The following is a 26,019-nucleotide window of genomic DNA, read 5'->3' as shown; positions in this document are numbered from 1 at the left end:
ATATAATAGAAGGTAACTTTGTACCCATGAGAAACACTCATATGTGACACATTTATTCAATTTATCATCAAGTTGTTCATTTTCTTACAATTAAGAATAGGATACACACATCAAATACACCTAGGACCTCATGAAGAGATTAAATCAATGGCTTTAAATGTTTTCTAATTAATGCAATAATCCAAATAAAAAAGAACAATTAGCATATGTGAGTTAGTATATTTTTGGCTCTATGAACATATCAATCAACATGTTTATATTTTATGGGCATCAAAAATTAAAGGCAATGCTGGAGAGATGGCTTAGCACTTAAGAAGCTTGCCTGCAAAACCAAAGGACCCAGGTTCAATTCCCCAGGTTCCATGTAAGTCAGATGCGCAAAGTGGCACATGCATCTAGAGTTTGTTTGTAGTGGCTGGAGGCCTTAGTGTGCCCATTCTCTCTGTCTCTCTCCCTCCATCCCTCCCTTCCTCCCTTCCTTCTTCTCTCCATCCCTCTTTCTCTCTCTAAAATAAATAAATAAAAATAAAACATTTTTTAAAAATAACTAGAAAAATTGAAGTACTATGTAATGTAAGTATGTCTAAACTCAGTTTTTAACAAAACAATTTGTATTTCTTTTGTATGTGCTTTTCAAAATGGCTCATATCTAAAAATATCCATGCCACAGAAAGCACTATTTCTTAGGTTTAGGATATTAAGATTAAGCAGAATAAAACTGCAAGAGTAAATTAAAAGGAAAAAAATCAGTAATGCAAATGACAAGCAAATGTGAGCCTAGATAATTACTAAAGACCCGGCTTCCGGAGCAGGGCCAGAGCAGCCCATGTGGTCAGTGGTGGCTTCCAGGGTCAGCCGCCTCACCTTCCAGCGTCCTGGTGGCCCATGCACACGTTCATGAGGGTGTTGCACACGAAGCTGTAGCGGTTGGCCGCGTTGTCGCTGAGGATCTTACCCAGCATCGAGTAGTTGATACTTCGGGCCGAGGGATTTTCAATGAAGTCCATCATGAAGTCCGGGTCCCAGCGCAGGTTAGAATTCGCAGGCATCACGTTATTGTATATGGTTTGTTTGACTTTGGAACAGGCACTACTGAGGTCATGAGGACAAATGTTCAGAAAGAAAAAAGAAACTGGGATAATCCAGAAAAAAAAAAAAAAATTCACTTGCCACTAAAAGGCAACCACTATAATACAAGGTGAGAAGATCCCTAATCCTGAGTTCTTAACTTTAACTTCTTCATAAAATCAGCACCGGACAGTCTCCAGAATGTAGTCACTGATCAATGCTGATAAATTTATAGAAGAAACAAAACTTAGACCCTCAGTCCCTAATCTTATTTTATGAATCTTTTCTACATTTTATATGAGCTGCAAATATATGCATTTATTAGTACTTCCAACAACTGTTTCTTAAATGTACTTGTGAAACGTTATAATCTGAGAATAAAAATGGAGGTGATTAAGCAGTAAGAATATATATACATATATATGGATGGATGGATAAGTACATATATATATTTATATATTTATGTGTGTATGTATGAATATATAAGAATATGGTATTTTGGTCCTAAATGCACAATCTAAGAAATTATTCTTGCTGGGCATGGGGGCACACGCCTTTAATCCCAGTACTCAGAAGACAGGTAGGTGAACAGCCATGAGTTCGAGGCCACCCAGAGACCACATAGTGAATACCAGCTCAGCCTGGGCTACAGTGAGACCCTACCATGAAAAACCAAAATTAAAAAAATAACTATTCTTGATCCAGGATATCCACTGCAAGTTCACTAGCCAAGGATATGGTGGGCACTGAGCCACAGTTGTGATGAGGAGGGATGTATCACTTGCTATCAGGGAACTTCCCGTTCCAAGGGGAGTTCTACAGACTGAAAAAAAAAGCTATGTCACTCTTAAAAATGTAAACCGTATAATCTCAACAACCTTTAAAAATATTAACATAGCCAGGTATGAAGGTATCACCTGTAGCCCCGTACCTGAGAGAGAGGAGTGGTGAGTTCTAGGCCAGCCTGCATTATATCCTGAGACCCCGTCTTTGGGTCTCTCTGTCTTAACAATGAGTGAGTGTGAGAGAGGGGGAATGACAGTTCTGAGAGCCCACTCTATCTCACCTGAGAAATGCCTCAGCTCACCAGATATGGACTATTAGAAGTACAAAGGGAATTTTTGTTCAGAGAAAAAGACAGAAGAGATGTGACTTCAAGGCTCCCATTCCATAGAAACTTGGCTACTCAAACTTGGCTGTGGATAGTAAATCTGAAAGGCACACTCATCTTCTCCACTCAAGATCTCTTCATGCAGCATGGTTTTAGACCAAATTTTTGGCAGAGAGTGCCTTTGTTGATAAGGTGAAATAGGGCATATTTGTTTCTTAATCCAACATTATTCTGCCTCCACACAGCCGGGAAAATTATAAGACTGCCAAGTGTGATGGCTATATAGTTCTCAGTATCGTTCTCAAGGAGGTTGATGCAGGAGGATCATAACTTTGAGGCCAGCCTGAACTACAGAGCCTCTCATCACACACACACACACACGCACACACACGCACACGTGTGCACATGCGTGCCTGCACCAAGAAGACAAGAAATAGCACATAGACTCTTGATCCTAAACTCTTTCCATTGCTGGCAGCTTTAAGACAGTAATTTGTTGGGAATGTATCTTCAGAATCAACCTTGGGAATGCTTTTAACAATACAGAATCCTGGCCTTAGGGAATACTAAACCGATGTATTTAACAAATTCTCTCAAACCAACCTAGTGTCAAGGGAGGGAGAGGTCTGAGAGTTGTAAAATTACTACAAATGCAATAATTACCATCCACATTCCTATCTTTCTTTATAGACTAATGTAAAACCTTGCCAGCCATTACTGGTGGATGTAAATTGCAGTATCTGAAATGATGGGGTTTTATAGTCCCCAGTGCTTTTCTCTTTTCCCCTCTTTACTCCTACCTCGCTTCCTGTTTGACTCAACATTTACTCTCTCGTAGTACTAGCTCTTCACATGTTTCACTTTCTAGCTAAAAAACCTAAAGCACAAACTTGCTCTCCCCTGGTTCCTGAACATCACACCTCTGCTTCTCTCTGCCTCCCCACACTCTCCAGGACTGAATTAAGTAGACCGTTCCCCAGCATAAAGCACTGGGTCTTTTTCATGAAGGTACCAGTCTCTCCACATGTGTCTTTAGAAATCTAAACAGTTCTGTTTTTCCTTCTGAATTTTTGTGCCACCTCAGCCCTGGTACGCAGACTTCTCTAGCGTGCCCATGTGGCAGACACCCCAACTTCTCCAAAGTCTGTGGCTGAGCCTCCTCACCCTTCATCTCTACACTTCCCGTTTCATTTATCACTCTCTTTCGAGAGGAGCCTCTGTGTTTTCACAAAATGTTGGCTGCCACTGAGGCTGCTCTCATTCACACCACCTCTGCTGCCTACACATGGGGAGTCAAGCCAAAATCCTGGGCATTTTCCCTGATACGGAACATCTCAGTAAAACCTAATGGAGTAATCAAAGCAATACATGCCTTGAGGCAGGAAAACATGTCCAAACCTGGGCTTCATCATGCATTAATAAGGCCCAAGTACAATCATTTGTGGGTAGGAAGCCTCATTTCTACTTCCTGGGGTTGTGAGGACTCAAAACCTTAACAGAAACAACCGTCACGGTGTCTGGCCCACTACAGTCACACAAGCAGCGCAGACATGATGACAATTCCCCAAAATGTTCCTTCCCACACAGCTCTATAAATGGTGTGGTTGACAGAATAATTAAAATGTTTACTACTATACTAACAGAATCTTGCCACACACCTAGCTTCTAGCTTGTTTGCTCAAACAGATCTCCGAATGCACATATCCTAAGAAAGCTGAATTTCTTTCCTGATTTTGAGGAGTCTTTGCCCTGCTGGTTGCCTGAATCTCCTCTAAAGGCCCTAAAGGTCATCTGAATGAACCTACAGGCCACTGTCACTGAAGCTTATCTCAAGAATCACAGTCATAGCTAAACACACGGTGATTTGTTTTAATAGGAGCTATAGTTACTGAAAAAAAAGTAAATTTTAATAAGAGGACTAAGATCAAAATATTTCACGAAATAACTTTTTGGACTCATTAGATACAAAATGTTCCTTAAGAATAAGATTAATTGAAAACAATAAAATCCATGACCATATCAATGTAGTATCATTTATAAGGACTATAATAACAAGCAGGTGAGGTAGAGACTTTCAGTTCCTTCTGATAATTAACTCAGGTACATATATTGCAGGCAAAACCAGATAGATTTTATCAAGTTGAACTTAAATTGAATAAAGCAGATAATACAGGATACTGCTTATAATAAATGTTACTTAATGATATATTCAAGGATAAGACAAATCTTTTATTAAAAACGCACATGTAAAAAGTGATTCATTCAAAGTTAAACTTTTCTGTTTTGTTTTCATTTTTTTTTTTCAAAGCAGGTCTCTTACCCTAGTCTAGACTGATCTAGAACTCACTCTGTAGCCCCAGGCTGGACTCAAGTCTATCCTCCTACCTCAGCCTCCCCAGGGCTGGGACTAAAGGCTTGTGCTACCACATCTGACTGCAAATGTTTTTGTGTTGTTGTGGTTGTTTTTTTGTTTTTTTTTTAAGTTGGGGGGGTAAAAAAACATGCTGGAAAAGTGACTGGGACCACAGAGCCTTATTTGAATCACTAGGAAATGAAAATATTTTGCAATTTCATGATGTAAAAAGCATATTAAAACCAAGGTAACAAAAATTCTGGAAAGGTAAGGATTTCAAAACCTATCAAAACCAAGGACAGGATAGGTGCACTGTCTTCGTCACTTTCCATGGGATTTATGACTTAATTTCATTTAAAGTTAAATGATATTGTAAAACAAGATTTTAAAGATATACCAAATGTTGATCATTATTTCAATATGGTTTGCTTAAAATATGCCACAGTGGTAAAACTTATAAAGACAGTAAAGTCTTAAATAAAATACCCCTTAATTGTTGAAGACATAAATTTGACGCTGTACAATGTGTGACTTAAAGTCACTTCAATATAAGGGCTAAAAAAACCCCTATGATCACATGCTTCTATTATATTGTGAGCCATCTTATCACTATGCGTTTTAGTATTCAGATTAACTATGACTTGAATGTACCAAATTACAACCTAACAGAAATAACTATGGTCGCTATGAAGGATGTCGTTATCCACGGGGTTACTAAGAAACATACACCTGATGTATGCTCACGTCTGGATTTTCTCCTACTAACCTGAAGAGGTCTCCAAACTGACTTCTGAGGTGGCTGCAAGAGGCATAGAGGTCGTAGAGGTAGGCCAGGATGCATCTTTCAGGGGAGGAGCACTCTGAGGGGTTCGCCACATGCTTGACCACACCACACAGCCTGAGGCAAAGACACCAGAAGCGGAGGCATGGGTTCACATCATATGCATGGGAGTTTTTAACATTATTTTTGTGCAAGTATATGCCTACATATGACTTAGAAATACATGTCAGAAAATAGAAACAAAATACTGTGTTCAGACAAATCACTGTTAAGTGGTGATGTGTTAAACATCGCTTCCTGTTACAATGGAATGCTAGTTACATTGCAAAAATATTAGGAATGTCACTGACAATGAACAAAGTCAATGAGTGCACAGGGAGGAGCACCCCATTTAAACTGCTGCAGCCAAACACCACAGGAAAGCGAGGTGAAGACCTCGAATCAAGACAGGTTCCCAAATTCAGGCAAGTTGGCAATGATTGCCAAGTATCGATTGATTTTTTTTTTGTAAAGAAGCTATTTTTCAGGCTGGAGAGATGGCTTAGCAGTTAAGCGCTTGCCTGTGAAGCCTAAGGACCCCAGTTCAAGGCTCGGTTCCCCAGGTCCCACGTTAGCCAGATGCACAAGGGGGTGCACGCGTCTGGAGTTCGTTTGCAGAGGCTGGAAGCCCTGGCGCGCCCATTCTCTCTCTCTCTCTCTATCTGTCTTTCTCTCTGTGTCTGTCGCTCTCAAATAAATAAATTAAAAAAAAAAGAAGCTATTTTTCAAAGCAATAAATTGTTGCACTTGAAGAGTTTATGGTTAGTCATCTCATTCCTAGTTTACCCAAGCCAGAGACAATTGCATCTCAGTTTATCCTGGGTAAAAAGGTGAAGCCTTTTCACTAACCACATCCTTACAATGCCCTTCCTTCCAAAGTGCTATGATTATTGCCACTCGGAGTCAATTTGCAACTCTGTCCACATAAAACAAATGTCCGCATGGCACAGAAGTAAACGCCTGTGGTCCCTCCTCCTGTGAATGGGTCTCTGCCTCCACCTCACATCTGCTACAGGACTCAGCCCAACACTACCCGAAGTGCCGGAATGAGTCACAGGAGGAAACTTGAAAACAGCCTTAAAAGCCTTCGGACTCACTGACTTCACTGTATGTACAAAGAGGGCCTCTGGACCAGCAAGGGAAAGTGACTTCACAAAGATCGGAGGCGATCACTGAGGTCTCCCTGTGCCCAGATTAGAGGACAGGAGAAAGTGATGGGTATCCTGGAAAGTACAGGCCAACTAGCACAAGGGAACCACAGGCACCAGGGCCAATGCCAGCTGACCACGAGAGGGACTGTTGAGGCTGTGTCCTCGCTTCAGTGAAGTACTGTCACCAGATGGGGCCACCTGGTGTTCATAAATGAGACCAATAGCAGCAGGAGTTAGGGTTCAAAAAGAAGGCAAAGATCGAATCTGTTGACTGCATACAAACCAACAAATACTGGTACGCCCCACAGAGCAGAGGACTGTTCCGTTGCTAAAGTGTGCTGCGGTGAGGGTACTGCACATTGGCTATGACACATACAAGCTGAGTGGAGGGGGAAGACAAGAAATAATGTCATCTGTTCCAGGCTAGCTCCTATCAAGACACAACTTTAATTCATCAGGAAATTTCTACAATGGCAAGTTGTACTTGACACAGTGACAATGTGCGAAATTAGGATATTTGATTCTCCAGTTCTACACTGAAATCACATGGACAGAGATGTGACTGGATTCGCTACTCCTCTGCGAGCCAGGACGCCGGGCAGCATGGATGATAAGAACGCTGTGTGTGAGCACCACGTGCTCTTCAGAACAGGGGCGGGGGGTGGGGGGAAGCAAAGCAGGAAGCATTCACGCTTATCTGAAAGACATACTTACATATTTAAGTCTCCTCTAATTAGTTTTTTGTGTGTGTGTGTGTAAGTTTTCTTTTAGATATGTTTTTACTGAAACAGGCATCAGTACCACTTTTCTCTTTAAACCACTGTGCTTCATTACCAATTCTCCATGTTAGTTTTATAGAAACAACAGTGACAATTTCCATACCCACCCTTCAAACACCTGTGCTGTCTGGTCAGGATTCAGGATCAGACAGCTATGATACCGTCTCAGGACCGCCACAATGCAGACACACAGCCCTGTCGTGTAGCTTCCGGCCAGGCTGGAGGATTTCAGGAGCAGCTCGGCCTCCACGACACTCAGTTCATTTAGTAACTACAAAAGAGGCAGATTAAAAGAAAAATGCAGGTGCCCAAACCGACAGGAAACCCTTCTACAATTCCTAAACATACTTACATCTGCACACTTTGACACCAGAAAACACACAGTAGCTTCCAGCGGCTTTTATTTTTAAGCCTATAACCATTTATAGATCTGTGCTCCGTCTAGACACCAGGGGTGCGCAGTCAGGAAGTAGCCAGGGCCGAAATAGCCGCTGAAACCCTCGGCAGCGTGCGTCCTGGACTGGGGGGTTCTAAAGCACCCTCTCCACCACCTGTATTTTCTTTTCTGTTTCTTTTGAACACAGTGGAAGCCATCATCCTTTGCTTATTAATAAAACTATTCCCTTCTGCACAATAAAAATAAAAGCCTAACCAAATATTTATGCATTTGCACAAGGAGTAAGTGAACCAGAGTGTGTAATTACAATGAGACAAATTAAGTCATAAGGTCTGTTTGTCTCATGTAGCCCAAGCTGACGTCCAACGTGCTACTGAGCCCGGTGTCTGTGTGGATCAGTGTGGGTGGGCATGTGCCACAGGTCGGAGGACAGCTTTTTGGGTGTAGGTTCCCACCTGCGATCTTGTCCTCAGTGCTCAGGGGTGACAGAAGCCCACCACAGCCTCTCGCCTTTGGATGTAGGGGCTGGAGACAGAACTCGGGTGCTCATGCTTGGCGTGACAAGTCCTGAAACCACTGCTCGAGTTAATTCTCTTCAGCTCCTGAGGGGTTTTTTTTTTGGGGGGGGGGTTGTTTGTTTTGTTTTAATTTTGGTTTTTCAAGGTAGGTCTTGCTCTAGCCTAGGCTAATCTGGAATTCACTATGTAGTCTCAGGGTAGCCTCGAACTCATGGTGATCCTCCTACCTCTCTCTCCTGAGTTCTGGGATTAAAGGCGTGCGCCACCACGCCTGGCAATCTACTTTTCATTTTTGCTTTTAACCTAAATATAGTTGACTACACAAAGAATTTTTCCCCAAATAAAATAATAAGAAAATCAAAAACCTCAAAACCAAATTTTTAATCAACAAGTATTTCTAGCGCCATTTATTATTATTCAACTGGAAACTGTGAACAAAAGTACAAATAAAATACTGCTTAAGGGCTGGGTCTATAACTAAGTGGGTACAGTGCTTGTCTACCTAATGCCTGAGGGCCTGGGCTTGATTCCTAGCACCATATAAACTAGGTGTGGTAGTGAACTCTTGAAATCCCAGCCCCTGGGAGGTAGAGAAAGGAAAATCTGAAGTTCAAGGTCATCCTGAGCTGCAAAGCAAGTCTGAGGCTAGCCTAAGCTACATGAGACCTTATTTAAAAAATGAATAGATAACTAATTAATTAAAATAAAATACTGCTTGAAGGCTTAACTCAGAATGTCTCAAATACTTGAAGACGTTATGAGTGATTAAAGTCATGTTAATGCACAGCAATTGCTTTATTGTAAATGGTCTGGAGTCATCCTCAGAGGCAGGGGGAGTCAGGGCACCAAAGGGAGGGAGAAGTTAACAATGGGCACCAAGTCACCACTAGAAATGACAGTGACATTATTAAGTGATGTAACATTAGGGAGATTATAAATAATAGCAGTGTGCTGTGCCTCGCAAAAATTATGAGAAAGGATTTTGAAAGCATTCACCATAAAGAGATGATAAATGCTTAAGGAGGGAGATATATTTAACCTGATTGAAAAAAAAAAACACCATACAACATATACATGTATGGAAGTGTCCTCTAACCAGTAAATCTATGACCTGTTTACATTTTTATGTGTTAATTGGAAAACAAACTCAAGAGAGATGTGATGGTGCAGGCTTGCCACCTCAGCTACTCAGGAGGCCAAGTGTGAGGGTCACTTCACATCAGGAGTTTCACACTAGCCTGGATAATCAAGTGACAACTAAGTCTTTAAATAAACCCAAAAAGAAATTAAAGCAACAAAGTAAGTTATGTAATGGCTAGTAGGTTTGTAAGAAAGATAAGGTCTCCTTGACACCTGTATTGCAAAGTCAATCAGTCCATTGATGTTCAGTGCTGGCTCCATGAGGTCGAAGATGAGCTGGATGTGGTGGGCCAGAGGCAGGTGATAGGATGTCCCGGATGCGAAGCTTGTGATTTGCTCCAGCACGTTGTTAGAGATCTGTACAAACAGGAGTCGGATAACTATGTAAATTTCATGCTACTTTTTATGTTTGTTTTTGTTGTTGTTTTGCTTTGTTTTGTTTTTCGAGGTAGAGTCTTACCCTTGCCCAGGCTGACCTGGAATTCACTCTGTAATCTCAGGGTGGCCTTAATCCTCCTACCTCTGCCTCCCAAGTTCTGGGATTAAAGGCATGTACCACCATGCCCAGCTTCATGTTACTTTTTAAAAATCTTTATTTATTTGTGAGAACAAAGAAGAGAAAGAGAGAATGGGTGTGCCAGGACCTAAGCCACTGAACTCCAGATGCATGCACCACCTTGTGCACTTGGCTTACATGGGTCCTGGGGAATTGAACCTGGGTCCTTTGGTTTTTGTGGGCAAGTGCCTTAACCACTAAGCAATCCCTCTAGCCCAGACATTAGTTTTCACTAGTGAACATTAATGCTTTTCTTTCTGTAGGATCACTAAGGTGACAATTTGATCACTGTTAATGATAATTTGTCATTTTTCTTCACATTTTTATTGTAAGGAAGTTGATTTGTACATATTTTTATTACTGTAGAACTATATTTTAACTTGTTTAGGTAGAATTACATACATTTAGATGTAGTTAAAAATCAAAATAACTTATGAGCAAAGGTAACATGGGGGCTGCAGAGATGTGTTAATGGTTAAGGCACTTGCCTAGGAAGCCTAAGAACCCAGGTTTGATTCACCAGAACCCAGGTAAGCCAGATGCACAAGGTGGTGTATGCATTGGTATTCATTTGCAGTGGCTGGAGGCCTGGCGTGCCCACTCTCTCTCTCTTTCTCTCTCTCTCTGTCTCTCTTCCCTCTGCCTCTCTTCCCTCTGCCTCTGTATTTCTCTGTCCCTCTCTCTCTAATAGATAAATAAATATTTTAATAACTAATGTTTTCTGAATAACAATGGGTTACAAACAAAGCAGAATTCTCATTTTCACAGTATTTTGGTTCACTCATCCACATACTTATCCTTCCTCATCAGTGGTGATATCAGAGCAACATATAACAAACATTATTTTAGGAACTGCTTTATTACAAGATAAAAATACTTCACTAACAAAAACACATTTGGGGATGATTGCAAATGCGTTTATAAGACGTATTCATCATGAATGAAGGCTGGAGGCGTACTGCATGGAGGGGATTTTAAGGAACTAGGACTATTGAAGTCATCCCAAGCCAGCCGTAAGTGGCTACCTGAGCTGTCACCTGATGCTGATCAAAGTAGGAGAGCAGCTGGAGCTTGGCGAACACGGTCTCCAGTGTGGGAAACGCTTCCTGCTTGCTCTTCCTGGACCGCTGTCCTTCCTCAGCTGAATGGACAGAATGGACAGGTCACTTTCCTCTTAAACCATGCTCTCGGCTTCCTTATACATACTTTGTAACTGAAGTCTGGCACACATACAGAAAAGTGTGTAAACTGCACATTTCCACAAAATGTAGTGACAGCCACACCATGACACAGTCCCGGCAGCCAACTTAGCTTGTGTTCCCATCACTTCTTCTGCAAGGGACCAAGGACTTGGCTCCTCCCAGCTCAAACTGATAAGTAAGTTGTATATTCTAATCAGACCTGGCAAAATCTATTAAGGATTACATTTGAAAGATGGCTCATTATTAATGTAATCTTAATTTCTTCCAAAAATTAGTAATTCTCACAGCATTCCAATGTGAGATCATACCACCTTTTTTCAGATTATAATGAATAGTGATTAGATTCCCCCATCATCAATGTGCTTTTACTAACGCTTATCATTAAGTGACTTGCAGAAGGCAATGGTATCAACAATCAATTGGAGAAGAGATTACCCAGTTCATGTTGATAGAACAGGACACAAACTGGCAGTTTCTTTGGTCACTCACCTCCATATTTTTTTTCTGAATTAGTTTAATACCTTGTGTGAAAAGAAATGTGCATGACTCCTACATTCTTAGGAATAGTAAGAGATTAAATAATTGCATACGAATGGGAAATGCTAGGTCTATCAATTTATATAAAGAGGTTTGAAAGTATCTCCAATTAAAACATGTATTCAGCATTGCTGACTAAGGGGACGCTGGCTTTCCTTTTCTTTGCAGGTACACGTGTAAGCTGTGTGGGGTAGTGTGTAGTATGCATGTGGTGTATGTGCCTGTGCTTACAGGTGCACATGTGTGCACATGCATACAGAGGCCGGAAGGCTCTGGAGACCTCCTCTTTTGCTCAGCTACACATTTCTTTGGAACTGGGTCTACCTCTCTCTTGCTTTCTCTCTTTACCCAGAGTGAGGTTGGCTTTGTGAGCGCCAGTGATTCTCCATTCTCCGCTCCCCACTGGCATGGGGTGGCAGGCATTGGTGGCCACTCCCAGGTGTTCACATGGGTGCTGGGGAATCAATAGTAAGGCTCCCAAACTGTGCAGCCAGAGCTCTTACTTGCTGAACAATCACCCCACACCCCTCCTTAGCAATTCTAAGAATAAGATGCAAAAGAAGATATATAAATATTTTAGTACATGCTTTTGCAAAGACAAATGGGAAGACAGCAAGAAAATGAGTTGTACTTTATTTCTGTGGACACAAAAATAAGCCTCTGAGGAACCATATAAAATATATGCTGTACAAGATATGCCACCCATATGGGTCCTCATTTTGCCATAGAAGTTTAAAGAAACAGGGCAATGTCCATGTCTCTGACATTCAACTGGCGAACTTTGGGGAGAACTCTATGCCTGAGAAAGACTGCTAACCAGATGACACCTCACTGCAACTCAAATCGACATCGCTCTGCTTGAAAAGCTTCACCTAAAATGCAGGAAAGACAAAAATCCCTTCTGAGGGTTCCACTTCCACGTGGGGCATTTGTTACTGCTATTTCCCAACACGACACTGAACACTACATTTCCCTTCCTGTGTGCCCTGGCTGGAAGTGTCTATTTAAGGGACTGGTACAAAGACAGGACAGACTGTCTTCTAGCTCTCGATAACCATGAAGAAAGAAGACTCAACAGAAAAGGAAGCCTATTTCCTTCCCTTCTTCCTTAGCCAGAAATTCCATAGGAACCAGAAAGGCCCTCCACAAGCAACTCAGAGAACGTCCGTGTGAGCACATCCCTCACAGGAACCGGTCCCCCCAGGCCCATTCCCAAGCACACTGAGTCATTTCAGATGTCCTGCGCCAGCTGGCTGCAGGCCTTCCAAGGGCGGTCTTCTAGCTGCTCACTTCCTCTTTCTCCGAGAGAAAGAGCAGATAAGAATAATCATTTTCTCAGATGGAGCACTTCTTTGTGGAGCTCAGAACAAAATAGGCCAACAACGAAAGAGGGCCATCCCCTCCCACAACTCGCTTGGTGCTCATGATGCTGGGGGTATTACAAGGTCCTGAACTGACAGTGGAAGGGAGTATCCCTGGGGATGGGCCCTATCTCCTGATAGAGGCTCCCCCACTGGATGCTCCAAAGGCCACCCCGCTAGACAGTGAACACATACTGAAACACGGGCTACCCTTCTGATGGTTCTGCAGGGGGGCCCTTGCTGATAGAGAGGAGAGCCTTCTGAAAAAGATGTACCTATTTTTTTCTTTAAGAAAAGTCTAGAGTGGAAAGGGAAAGACAAAAAGATACATGGGATACAGGGAAGGGGAGATGGGACACGAATCAACAAATGTTAATTGTATTTGAAAATGCCAGAATGAATAACACCTAAGTTTCTGTATTCCAACTAAAAATAAGTAAGCAGAAGATCTAGCATAGACAACCCCTAGTAATTTATCTGGCTACAGCCTAAAGATTGGATCCTGATGAAGCTATCTGTCAAAAGGAAGCAGGGTTCCCAGGCAAGGTCTCCATGCTAGCGCGTGGGAAGAATATGGAAAATGAAAACATTTCTCTCTACTGAAGTCTAAGAGAACGGTGGTGGAGGGAGAGTCAACACGGTGATGTCATGTTTAAATTATGACTATAAAATAAAACAAATGAGCTGTGGAAAGAGTAATTAGGCAAATAGAACTCCAATGACACAATGTGGTAGCATGACATAAAGACGAAACTCCGTAAACTGTGGAAAGCACAGGGAAAGAGAATTTCAAATAAAGAAGGCATTGCCATCAGAGACCCAATTTTCCTTTAATTTTTAAAACGTTTATTTGCACATGTGTGTATATGCATGTGAGGGGCATGCCAGGGCCTCTTGTCACTGCAGACAAGTACCAGATGCATTTTGTGTGTGTGTCTGGCTTACATGGGATTTAACCTAGGCTTGCAGGTTTTACAAGCAAGTGCCTTTGACCACTGAGCAATCTTGCCTTTCTCTTTCCCTTGAAATTATCTGATGGCAGAGTTAGTTACCATAGCTACTGCAGTCACTCTTTCGGATACTGTAAGAGGATATTAGCAACCATGTGGTATGATTAGCAATTAACACAAACCATGAGTGACCGGAGCAGAACCAAACTACAAGCGTAAAACCATGACAAAGAAATGGGGAAACAGGTTTTTTTTTTTTTTTTTTCCAGATTAAAGGGTTTGCTACTCATTCCTCACTATTTCTTCCAGAGTGACTACTACAGAAAACTGAGCCCATATATGAAAGAAAAGAGAATAAAAATCGCCCATGTTTATATATGGAATATGGTGCTCTAATACACACATGACTTTTAGTGGATGCAAGGTCTCACAATGTAAATATGCCTATTCATATTCCAATATGACAGTCATTCAGGAGAGGAAATACGCTGGTGGCAGTGACATGTGCCTCTGTGATAAAGACTATGAGGACAGGAACACAAGAGAGTGTAATGGGAGCCCAGGTCCCCTCCTGGCTCCTTACCCCCAGGCTCTCCGGTGCTCTTCTTGTTCAGGATTTTTAGGATGTCTTTGGTAACCCTCTTCAGCTGATGCCTGGCTTCGTCACGCTCTTTCCCAACCCCATAGAGAAGGATCGTGCGCTGGTTACACTCATGAGTTGAAGACTCGTCCTGAAAAATAGCAAACGCCTTCTGAGACCTCTGTTTGCAGGGTAGGTGGTGCATCACATCCCTGACATGCACCGGCCGCAGCCTCTCCATGCCAGCTTGCGGGAGCAGTGACGTCCAGCCCCTCGGTGGTTCCTCAGCATGCAGCCTCCTGCTCTTCCAGCCTGGAACATGCTCAAGTAAAAATCATCACCACCGCCATCATCATCACCATCACCATCAAGAGTCTACTGACCGGGAGCATTTGATGTGGGCATACCTTACAGAGTAAGTCTCAGCTCTTGAAAGTCTGTTGTCTAAAAGTAAGCATGGTGTTAGTTGTATATCACTAAACATATGACCTACTGATACCATTTCCTTAAGGAAATGTCTTGGTATTAGATCTGCAGAATTGTTCCATGGTTAATATTTAGAAAAAGAACCTTGCTAGGAACTTCAAGTTCCTTTGGAAAAAAAAAATATTCCCTTTCCTCTTGTGATTGTGTAAGAAATACTTGTATTTATTTTCAAGTGACAAGACGGTATAAAGTAGGATTAATTAGATGCAAGCGGACTACCTGGGAATATGCAGTCTGAGGCTGCCACTCGTCCTCTGGCCCTCCCCCGCTCACATCGGCAGGGGAGTGCACATTCTTTCTTCCTCATGAGCGCAGAAGGGACTGAGCCACAGCAGGACCCATAACCACCCCGGGCACGGCCCTGAGCGCCTCCCTCGGCCAGTGCGGAGGAGTCCAGGTGTGTTGTTCCTCCTGTGCCTGGCTGCGAATCGCTCTGTCACTTTCTCCTTGGGCTCTCACTATCTTCTGTTTTCGGACTATACTTTCAGTTATTCTCACTTCACTGCCTGAGGAGAGACCGCCCCCAGATGGTAGAGGAGAGGCCCGGGTGCCAATGCCCCATGCCGTGCTGCACACGGAAATGGGCTGCTTGATCATCCCAACTTTAGTTGTTCCAGAGAACCACTGGTGCATTTTGTTAATGCTGGAGGGCCCTATGAAGGGAACAAGAGGCACTGAAAGAGTGGTCGGAAATGCAGGAACCGCCTGTCATGAGTCCCGGTGGCTACAGTTAGGGTGTGTGTCCACTGGCCCTTGTGTCTGCGTGAGGGGTGTGGAAAGATTGAGCAAAGCTACTCAACAGCTCCACAGGGTATCACTGAAAACAAGACCACCTTCTAGCGACCCTGGGAAAATACAAGAATTCAAGGTGCACAGACTCAAGTCAAACAAGTGGTGCCTACTAAGCGAGAGGTCCGGGCAGCGTTGGTGAGAGAAGGCATCCAAGCAAGATCCAGGTAGCTTATCACAGCAGCACGGACAGACACGGCCTCATGTCATGCCAAGGGCTGTCACTGCACCCCGGTCAAGCCGGCTGACAATGACACAGTCCTGGAGAGGAGATCTAGCTCATTCTATCAAGCCCGAGTCCTACGTTCCCTCCCTGAAGAACAGAGCGGGCCGCCGCACTGGCGGTGTCTGGTGAGTAGCTGAGCTAAAGCGTGCAGGCTGTGGAGGAACTCCCCGGGGAAGCCGCTCCCGGGGTAACTCATGCCCCAGACAGCCACTCCTCGGCCCGCACCCCATGCCCTCGCTGCACCGCATCCGTTGCTCAGCCTTGTGCAAGGGCCCTGGGGCCACAGACACTACTGTGAGATGCCTGACTTCACCTACTGAAACGCGGCGTGTCACAGTGTTGGGGCCTGGCCCTGATGCGGGCTTTATGAGAAGCCTGCCCACCCAGGGATGGGGAAGGGGAAGGAGGCGCTGTGGAGCATTCGTTAGGGCAGTTCACTTACTTTTTTTTACTTTAACTGGTATCTCTCCTAAAAGACTATTATTCTCCTTGGTAAGCATCAAGCTGGCACTTAAATGATTGCTGAGTACAGCAAATACAAAAATAAGCATGCAGACTAATGAACAAGTATATGGTTAATAGAACAGTGCAGGGATAAATGCCGAGCAAAGGTCAATTTTGTAGGAAATGACCTGATAGTTAAAGTGCTTAGAAAATACAGGGGAGGGGCTGGAGAGGTTACTCAATGCTTAAGGCACTTGCCCGAAAAACCTAACAGTGGTTCGATTCCGCAGTACCCATGTAAAGCCAGATGCACAAAGTGGCACATGAATCTGGATTTTGTTTGCAATGGCTGGAGGCCCTGGCATGCCCACATGCGTGTCCTCTCTCTCTCTCTCTCTCTCTCTCTCACTTGCTTGAAAATAAACAATTAAAAAGAAAAAGAAAGCAGAGGGGAGAAGTGATAAATCAGAAGTTACTGTTCATGCGGCAGGCTAAGGCTCAGTGGTGGGGACGCAGACTGAGAAGCAAACACTGAGGGTACGTGAAGGACAGGAACAGACCCTGAACCCAAAGGGTGATGAGCCTCTCCCTGGATGCTGAGTTACGTCAGCTTGAAAAACTTAAGAGAAAAAAAGTGTATTTGGTTTGATGTAGACACTAATGTGGGTGACAGTTCAGAGGAAGGGCAGCAGGTCATGTCCTGGGAGAGACGCAAAACCTCCAGTTTCACTTTGGGTGCTAAGAGAAGAGAGCTGAGGTGGTGGAGAGTGTAAACACGGCATGGAATGATGCTCACATTTCACAGTTAAGGTGCTACGGCAATGCAGGGCCCAGACACTGTCTCCTTTGCCAGACATCCTTACAGGGAAAATGAGAATCACTGGCATTAAGATCAGCTTTAAGTTTTCTCAATTTCCTTGAAATAAATGATTAGGACTGTGACCACAATGTGAGTTTGCGAAAATGTGATAACAGAGTAGAGATCATAAGAGCTGTGTGTTTTCATTCTCTTATTCATATCTTCTGATATTTCTACAGTATAATAATCACATAACAATAAAATTAGTCCACTAATAATTAGAAGGGAGTACAAAGAACCCTATTCTGAATGCATTTCATTTCTCCCAGACATCATGATGAACAGATGAAGTATATGTAACTATATTATAAAACAAAATATAGAAGTTATGTTTCCTTAAGGAGCTCTAATTTTGTAAGTTTAAATATTCAAGTGGAAACCTGGAATGCATCATACCAAATTGAAGGCAACAGTCTATCGCTCTAAGAAAAACGATGACACTGGTTTTAAAAGACAACAGGAAGCCTTGGGCTAAGAGGACAAGTGGGCGTGCACGTGGGTGAGGAAGCTACGTACACAGGACAAGAAAGCAGGCAGCTTTTCCTCATCAGCAGCCGAGCCTGACTGGAGCACCTCTATGAAGATTAAGTCAAGAAGAGAGACAAGTTTGATTATATTCATGCAGCAAATTTTTCTTCTCCAATAGTTTATTTAGATAGCCCACAGAATTCTTCACTCTGGTTGCAAGCGCAATACTAGAGCCAAGAGCAGCAGATAACTGGGCCCCAACAGATACCCCCAACATGCCATATGTTTTTGAATCTCTTGTATAAATAACCTAAATTACAAAGCAATGCTCTGATCATCAATAAAAACCCAGCAATGTGGCAGACCTGAACTGACAGAATTCATGTCAGTCAAAATGTTCCTGGGTGTCAAGACACACCACTTAGACCTGTAAAAGCCCTTGTACTTAGAAGACTCCCCATGCTGACCACATGGCTAGACTGCATCTCTACCTTCAGCCCAAAGCTCACTCCACGAGGACCGAGGGTACCCACCACACAGTCTGTGTCCTGGGCCACAGTCACTCGCATTTGGCTCCAGAATAAACTATCTCTTATCCCTTTGAAGTGAGCGCTGTGATTCGGAGCCAAAAGCAGCCATCCCCCAGTGAGGAAATATCAGAGAGTTCACAGAGAGATTGTGTGGTTGTGAGTTTATATCAGGAAAAATGAAGTGAGCTGAGGTCAAAAACCCTCTTTATTCCTCAAATCCTGCCGAGAGTTCTCAGGGATATGGGAATACAAATTCTCTCTGTAGTATACTATAATTTAAGACTCTTGAATTATCTCCTCCCATGGCAGATTGATCAATGATTTTCTTCTAGAACACTTGTTTCATTCAAGGATCTTAGAAAGGCATTCTGAGTCTCTTTCGGCCTATGATGAGGTCTTTAAGTACAAGTGTCGTGCTGACGTGATGGAAGAGAAGTCCAACAATTCTGCACGTGATGTTCAGCCCTCACCCTTGGGCTCCAGGACGAGCGCAAGTGTAGGAAGGCTTTCAGAGACTCGGCCTCAGATGCGGCTGTGACCCCACACAGCACAGGTTACAAGAGAGTCTCCAATCAGCCTCACCTCTCTGCTAGTCACTTTCCCTCCTCGGAAGAACGGGGGTAAGTATGGCCTTCAGAGAGTAGCTGAAATCACATGCTGGCTGTATTACTGTGAAGTGTAAAACTCTTACTAAGCACTTCACGTATTCAAACCAACTAGGAAAGTTTAACTGAGCCTTACTATGAATGTATTATTTAAAAATAAAAATAAAAACTTTTCAAAGAGTTTAAGGTCAATTGAATACTTCTAGATGGCCAACAGATGCGAGCTAATATGTAGCAATTTTCAGGAGCTACTGAAATTAGTGAAACTGATAGCTTGGTTAATAATTCCAGTAACAGTCAAGTTCTTGTTTCCACTCAAATTACAGACCCTGAGGATTAGAGTGCCAGGGTACCACAAGGAAAGATCACTAACACACAACAGGGGGCCTCTGATGCGCAGACTATATGGGTGCCCAACAGTGGACATCTCTAACGAGTTTCCAGGTGGTGGTGAACTCTACTTTGTGCTTTGAAATCACTGTTGGAAAAACTGAACAAATGCAGATATAAGCCCACACTCAAAACTCAGAAACACTAATGGGTTCCTAGTAAGGCACCTACCCAAAAGGTTGTTCTCCTGGAGGCTACTACAGCTGGACATGTTTGTGCCTCTGTGCATGCGTGCATGTGCACACTGTGTCTCCAAACACATGGTCCAGTAACATTTACATAAATGTAAAGTAGAAACAAGCTGGCTCTCCAATTTCACTCCAACTTTATCTTTTTACCTTTGGCTGAAATGTTAAAGAACTGAATATAATAATGATACAAAGATGACTTCATTTATTCCTATTGTTTTTCCCAAGCTCAGAGATGAATAAAAGGAGACTTTAAAAATGTTTATTATTTAAATTCTATTCAAGTAAACCTTGCAGGAGAGTTTGTAGGATAAGCCTGGCAGTGGATACAATGGCTTTTCTCTTCTAATGTAATTTTGAAATCTCATAATTTATAATGGAAGAAAGCTGTTTTGTCCAAAAGGGAATTAATCAAACACAGATTGTAAATAATAACATTACTAACCAGGGGAAAATGGGTGGCAAGAGGCCTACCACCCCTAAGCAGCACCTGCTGTGAGCCAGGGTAAATGACTTAGAAGGTATGAAGGCGGCACACAGTACTGGCCACATCTTCGGCTCACAGCTACCTGAGCAGGCAAGCCCTGAGCCTTCTCAGCAAATGCACTTTGAAGGCTTGTTCGCAACTTGGATTTGTCATTTGAATGGAAATGAACAAAAGAACTCCAACTTACCAAGTCATCCATCCAAAGGAAGGTTTTAGGAAAAGCCATAATATCTTAATTGCTTTTTAAGAGATGACTTCTCAGCCACCCTGGTCCCACGTTTCCCAAGAAATAAAAGCAGAAGTTCTAGAAGCAGACAGATTCAGTGTTTGCACAGCTTTGAGTGCTGAAGGTGGTCTCTGACTGGGGTGTTCTCTCTTCTCCTCTCTCCTTCTTTTCCCTGCAGAACAGGCTGAAAACTCAGCAAGCTCTCTTTCACAAACTGGGTGGCATCTAAACTAAGACATTAAGAGGAAAACGCCAGATGCCCATCTATAGATTACAGCAGCTATTATTGGAGCCATCCAAATCCTTCACAATCAACTGGACTACCAGGTACTGTTATTTCAGTATTTGACAAATACGTGCTAACACTATGATGTATAAGTAAAGTTTTCTGTTAAAATTGGAATCCTTATAAAACAATGAACAAAATCAGAAGTATATGTTTGGAATAAAAATTAAGATACAAGAAATAATAATGATGCAGAAGAAAATCACTGAACTCTTTACTAAAAAATATGCAAAGCAAACAGTAAACAGTTTTACTTGATTTTGACCATGAGGTTTAAATTAGATAGAGGGAACTGAATACTTAATGTCCAGAACAGTTGGAAAATAATTCACCTACCATACAGAAGGAGCATTCATAAGATAGAATTGTCGAAACTGTCAAGTAAAAGCAAACAGCCAAGGTTGAAAGCAGTTATCTTGTATCTAATATTTAAAAAGATGACAAGTATGCTTTTTAAGGGACGGGGAGAGATTAGAAACTGAAGTTATATTCTTGTTTAATTTTCGCTAATTAAAAGATTAAAAAATATTATTGATGTCTAAAGGAAATGAATGCCACCTTCATTTGTAATGTAAAATCTTTCATTGGAAGATTTGTGGGTTTTTAAAAATTTAGGAATGTGCACTTTCAACATGACTCTGAATGTGAGAAATAATGTTTTATTTTTATTTATGTCTGATAAAATAAAAGAGTATTAAATTTCATTTTAAGTTTCAAGATTTAGCTATCAGCATATTCAAGTCAACTTTTACCATTGCTTAAGCTGGCTGCTGGGGTGAGACTCTGCAGGCAGGAAAGGGCAGAGCTTTGCTGTTCTACTTCAGCCACCATCTCTCCACACCGAACCTAGAAAATGTGTGCTGACTGCTAAGAGGAGCGTCAAGTTACGACCGCATGCACACGGGCTTTTTGCTTATATCCTAGTTTTAAGATTCTCACTGAGCAGCAGTTAAGAAAAATGTACGCAAACCTTCAAATATATTGAACAACTGGGCCGTGAGATACCCATGGGCTAAAAGCATTTGGAGCTAATTAGTAAGTCTCCATTTGACTGCATGACTAAATAATAGAGGGAAGGAACATACTCTTCCAACATACAGGGAAATCTTTTGCCTTGTTGCTTTCTGTGACTTTATTTACTTAGTAAGTTTCCCAAGAGTGATTTCACACTGATTTCTTTGCACTTTTCAATTCACAATTCTAACTGGTAACCAATTAGCCAATCATGTCTTTGTATGTTTTGTTTGTTTTTGTTTTTAATCATTTTATTGACAACTTCCAAAAGTATACACAATAAACCATGATAATTCCCTCCCACCACCCCCACTTTCCCCTTCCCAAATTCCTTCTATTTACTCTCTTTTATTTTGATGTCATCGTTTTTTCCCTGCTCTTATGAAGGTCTTGTGTAGGTAATATCGGCCACTGTGAGGTGAGGAATATCAAGACTATTTCTTTTGAAGATACTAAATGATTTCAGAGATAAGGGTGCAGTGGGACTAGACACTGAGAACAGAAACTCCAAGCTAAAAGGCATAAAACCAAGATGGGAAAACAAATACTGTATCACCCAGCTACCTCTCTTCTAGCTTTCAGACGTAGTGTAGGCAGGCTCATACTAGACCAGGGGAACGCAAACAGCCAACAAGGAGTTGTTCACATCATGCAGGGCACTTCAGATCATTTTATCTTGATGGAGATGCAGTGTTCAATCAGGTCAAATATCGTGAGGAGCAGTTTTGTATTTAGCCCTACCTCAGCCACAGCCAGTACCAGAAAAGTTGATTTTTAGGGAAGGCTAGACTTGACAGAAGAGTTATGCACACAGCTAACAGCAAAGCCAGTGACCTGAGACTAACATTAACTGCCCTGATTCCTCTTTGGGACCAGCAGGGGAGAAATGCAGAGCGTCAACTCCAGCACCGGGGCACCGGGAAACGGCAGCATCTGCACCCGAGACTACAAGATCACCCAGGTTCTCTTCCCGGTGCTCTACACCGTCCTCTTCTTCGTCGGGCTCATCATCAACAGCCTGGCCATGAGGATCTTCTTCCAAATCCGCAGTCAATCCAACTTCATCATCTTCCTTAAGAACACGGTCATCTCCGATCTTCTCATGATCTTGACTTTTCCGTTCAAGATTCTCAGCGATGCTGAACTGGAAACCGGGTCTCTGAGAATCTTCGTGTGCCAAGTCACCTCGGTCACCTTCTACTTCACAATGTACATCAGCATTTCGTTCCTGGGGCTGATCACGATGGACCGCTACCAGAAAACCGCAAACCCCTTCAGACCGTCCGGCCCCGGCCGCCTGCGGGGGGCGAAGGCGCTCTCGGCCGCCGTCTGGGTGCTCATGTTCCTGCTGTCGCTGCCCAACATGCTCCTCACCAGCAGGAGGCCGCAGGAGAAGGTGAAGAGATGCTCCTCCTTCAAGTCCCAGTTCGGGCTGGTGTGGCACGAGATAGTCAATTACATCTGCCAAGTCATTTTCTGGATTAATTTCCTCATCATCACTGTATGCTATACCCTGATTACGAAAGAACTCTACAGGTCCTATGTGAGAGCAAGGGGGCCAGGCCAAGCCCCCAAGAAAAAAGTGAACGTCCGAGTTTTCATCATCATCGTCGTCTTCTTCATTTGTTTCGTTCCTTTCCACTTCGCCCGGATTCCCTACACTCTGAGCCAGACCCGGGACGTCTTCGACTGCGCCGCTGAGAACACTCTCTTTTACCTGAAGGAGAGCACCCTGTGGCTGGCGTCCCTCAACGCCTGCCTAGACCCCTTCATCTACTTCTTCCTCTGTAAGGCCTTCCGGACTTCCCTCTTGGGCATGCTCACCTGCTCTAGCTCAGCAGCAGCACCCTCCGAAGGGCACGGGAAGAGAGGACAGGATGGTGGGGAGCCGAGCGAGGAGACCCCCATGTGAGCAGCTAGCAGAGGAACTCCGGTCTCACCTGCTGGCACTCACACCCTCCAAGTACATGGCCATCTAAGGAGATGAGCAACGTGGCCGCCCAGTTCAAAACAAGGACTCCTGAGACGCGGAGTGTGACTCTCATCTGCATAGGCTTTTCCAGGGCCAAAAGCTATCTGAAATGCAGGAAAATGGGGGAAAAAAAGCAAAACCTCACCTGCAGGTATAAAGTACAATGTACTGCATCCAATTGGTGTCTTATATTGGAAACCATTTATGATTTACAGAGGTTCTGCTAAATGGGTAAGCCTAGAGTGTCTGCCCTAATTTTAAAAATTCATTAATCACTATCTCATTTTTATAATCAACTAAAAATATTTAGCAATACATCAAGCAGAGTAACTATACCACTTACAGTAAAAGTACCCAAGATTTAAAAAAATTAAATGGTATTTGCTGAGGTTGAACTTTTTCAATGTTAAAATGATAAGAATGTAAGGAATTAATTTCCATGAAGAGCAGACATTGTGAATGAAATCATTAAGATATAGCTTCTTTTATGACATTTTGATACTAAAACAATTAATATTTCCCTAACAATATAGAAAGCAATTTTACTTATAATTTGGAAATTCTGATGGATACATTATTATTGGCACTTAAATTTATTAACCAGCTTGTAGAAACACCTACTTCTTGAATTAGCAAAAGAAAAATGAATTAAATATGATGACTAAACCACACAGCATAATTACTAAGAGTAAAGCAATGAAACTATTTGCAATTACCTGTTTGTTTTGTGTATATAATATAAAAATTTACATTTATTCTATCTCACTGTGTTGGGATTTCTTTGTTCAATACTACAAGATTCTAAGGCTTGCCCTCTTCCCCTTACATCAAGCTACTTAAGAAATGTTGTCAACGCACTGTTCTGTCGCAGGCTATGGTGCAAAGCCCTTCACACAACGCATTGTCACCTCAGTAAGTTTCATACAAATGATAAAATAGGTGACGCTTGTCATACGTCACACAGATTGTATTTGATATCTCAATGCATTTTTATTTGTAATTGACACAGTATTGGTGCCTATTGAATGGGGCATGGTGTAACATTTCACTGTGTGTAGTGTCCAGATCAGGGCCATATCTGATATTTTTAAGTTAAACAAATGCATAATGATGTACGGAAGGTAACATCTCCGGTCTCAACTATTAATGATCTTCAGGTGATACACAAACAGAAGAGAGTATAGACATCTATAGCTAAAAATTACGTCAGAAGATATGTATATAGATATAAATATAAAGCAAGGAAGGCTACAGAATAGAGAAATTGGGCTTTGCAGACCTAAGACAACTTCCTGAGTTGCATTTCTATAAAATCTGGATGCATTCTCAATTGGCCACATTCCTTCCTCTTCTACTGCCCCACATGAGAACTGTATGTGCTGGTGGGACAGGGAATTTGTGAAAAGTGTGCCGCGCAGGCTGGGAACTTTACTCGGGGCAAGCGCACCTGACTAGAAATGTACAAGGCCCAGGTTCAATCCCCAATATTGCACCTTAGAAAGAGCATGTTCTGTATACACCTGGCCAAAACTATAGTCATTACTGCCATGAAATGTCACTCTAGTATTCACTTGTGCGTATTGATAAGAACAACAGCATGTTAGTACTGTATAGGTGACTAACTGTACCCCTCAACTAAACTCACATGGCAAACTGACTGTAAACGTGATGGGCTTTAGAATCAGGACGATCTGTGAGGATCGTCTAGATGAAGTGAAGTGAGGAGGGCAGGCCCACTCTAAACATACGCAGTCCATTCCAGGGGCCAGGCGGGTTGCTCACCTGCAGTCCCAGCACCCAGAAACACAAGCAAGAGGACTGACTTGAGCCCCAGGCCAGCTCGGGCTAGCGCGAGATGCCACCTTGAAAATGGGAAGCCGGGAGGAAGCAGAGTGCAGCACCCATGGCCCAACTCATGGGGTGCAGAGTCACCAGCGTCACCAGCTGCATCCAGCTCCAGCTGCCTTGTCTTGCCACTATGATGGAGGGCGTCCCTCACAGAGTAAGCCAGAAGGAGCCTCCCTGCCTCAGGCATGCTGTCAGGCACTTTGTGAAAACAACACGGAAAGTAACGGTATGCCATCCAAGGTCCCAGGCCTCGTGGGCTCACATGTGCGGAATGTGGAAGACGGCAGGGCGGAAAGGTTACTACCTGAATCACCCCTCTTTTCTGGCTGCACTGTAAGTTCACTGCAAAGACATTCTTTTTCCATAACAAATGCATAAATTAGAAATGCCAGTGGTATTCGTGTTTTAATAAAAAGGATCTGTAAGAGGCTGGAGAGATGATTTAGTGGTTAAGGCACTTGCTTGAAGGGCCAAAGGACACAGGTTTGATTCCCTAGGACCCATATAAAGCCATATGCACAAGGTGGCACATGTGTCTGGAGTTCATTTGCAGTGGCTAGAGGCCTTGGTACTGCCATTCTCTCTCTCTCTCTCTCTCTCCTTCTTTCTCTGTCTCTTTCTCAGATAAATAATTAATTAAAATTTAAATTAAAAAAATAAAATTAATTTTTAAATATT

General features: G+C 42.8%; 2 protein-coding genes across 10 annotated transcripts in view; one reads left to right on the top strand and one right to left on the bottom strand.

Annotated features, from left to right (window-relative positions):
• The window catches only part of P2ry12 (purinergic receptor P2Y12), a 43,071-nt gene extending 18,912 nt beyond the window's left edge, over positions 1–24,159 (top strand). The window contains exons 2-4 of one of the 9 annotated variants that reach the window (XM_045131455.1): positions 14,631–14,938; positions 20,400–20,548; positions 22,398–24,159. In XM_045131455.1, coding sequence (XP_044987390.1) covers positions 20,478–20,548; positions 22,398–23,433 — 1,107 coding nt within the window. In that variant the 5' untranslated portion in view covers positions 14,631–14,938; positions 20,400–20,477 and the 3' untranslated portion in view covers positions 23,434–24,159. Of the gene's footprint in view, positions 1–14,630; positions 14,939–15,950; positions 16,150–18,807; positions 18,946–20,332; positions 20,549–22,397 lie in introns of those variants that run through there. The other 8 variants (XM_045131457.1, XM_045131456.1, XM_045131458.1 and 5 more) reach the window with 8 other exon arrangements.
• The window catches only part of Med12l (mediator complex subunit 12L), a 291,510-nt gene that overhangs the window by 60,718 nt on the left and 204,773 nt on the right, over positions 1–26,019 (bottom strand). Inside the window, exons 17-22 of the mRNA XM_045131454.1 lie at positions 14,527–14,674; positions 10,919–11,034; positions 9,551–9,694; positions 7,390–7,553; positions 5,299–5,430; positions 865–1,092 (exon numbers count right to left, since the gene is read on the bottom strand). Of these exons, the coding sequence (XP_044987389.1) occupies positions 865–1,092; positions 5,299–5,430; positions 7,390–7,553; positions 9,551–9,694; positions 10,919–11,034; positions 14,527–14,674 (932 nt within the window). The remainder of the gene's footprint in view (positions 1–864; positions 1,093–5,298; positions 5,431–7,389; positions 7,554–9,550; positions 9,695–10,918; positions 11,035–14,526; positions 14,675–26,019) is intronic.

The sequence above is a fragment of the Jaculus jaculus genome, chromosome 12, assembly GCF_020740685.1.
Source record: "Jaculus jaculus isolate mJacJac1 chromosome 12, mJacJac1.mat.Y.cur, whole genome shotgun sequence".
Classification (NCBI taxonomy): Eukaryota; Metazoa; Chordata; class Mammalia; order Rodentia; family Dipodidae; genus Jaculus; species Jaculus jaculus.
This window is presented reverse-complemented; position numbering and strand designations above follow the sequence as displayed.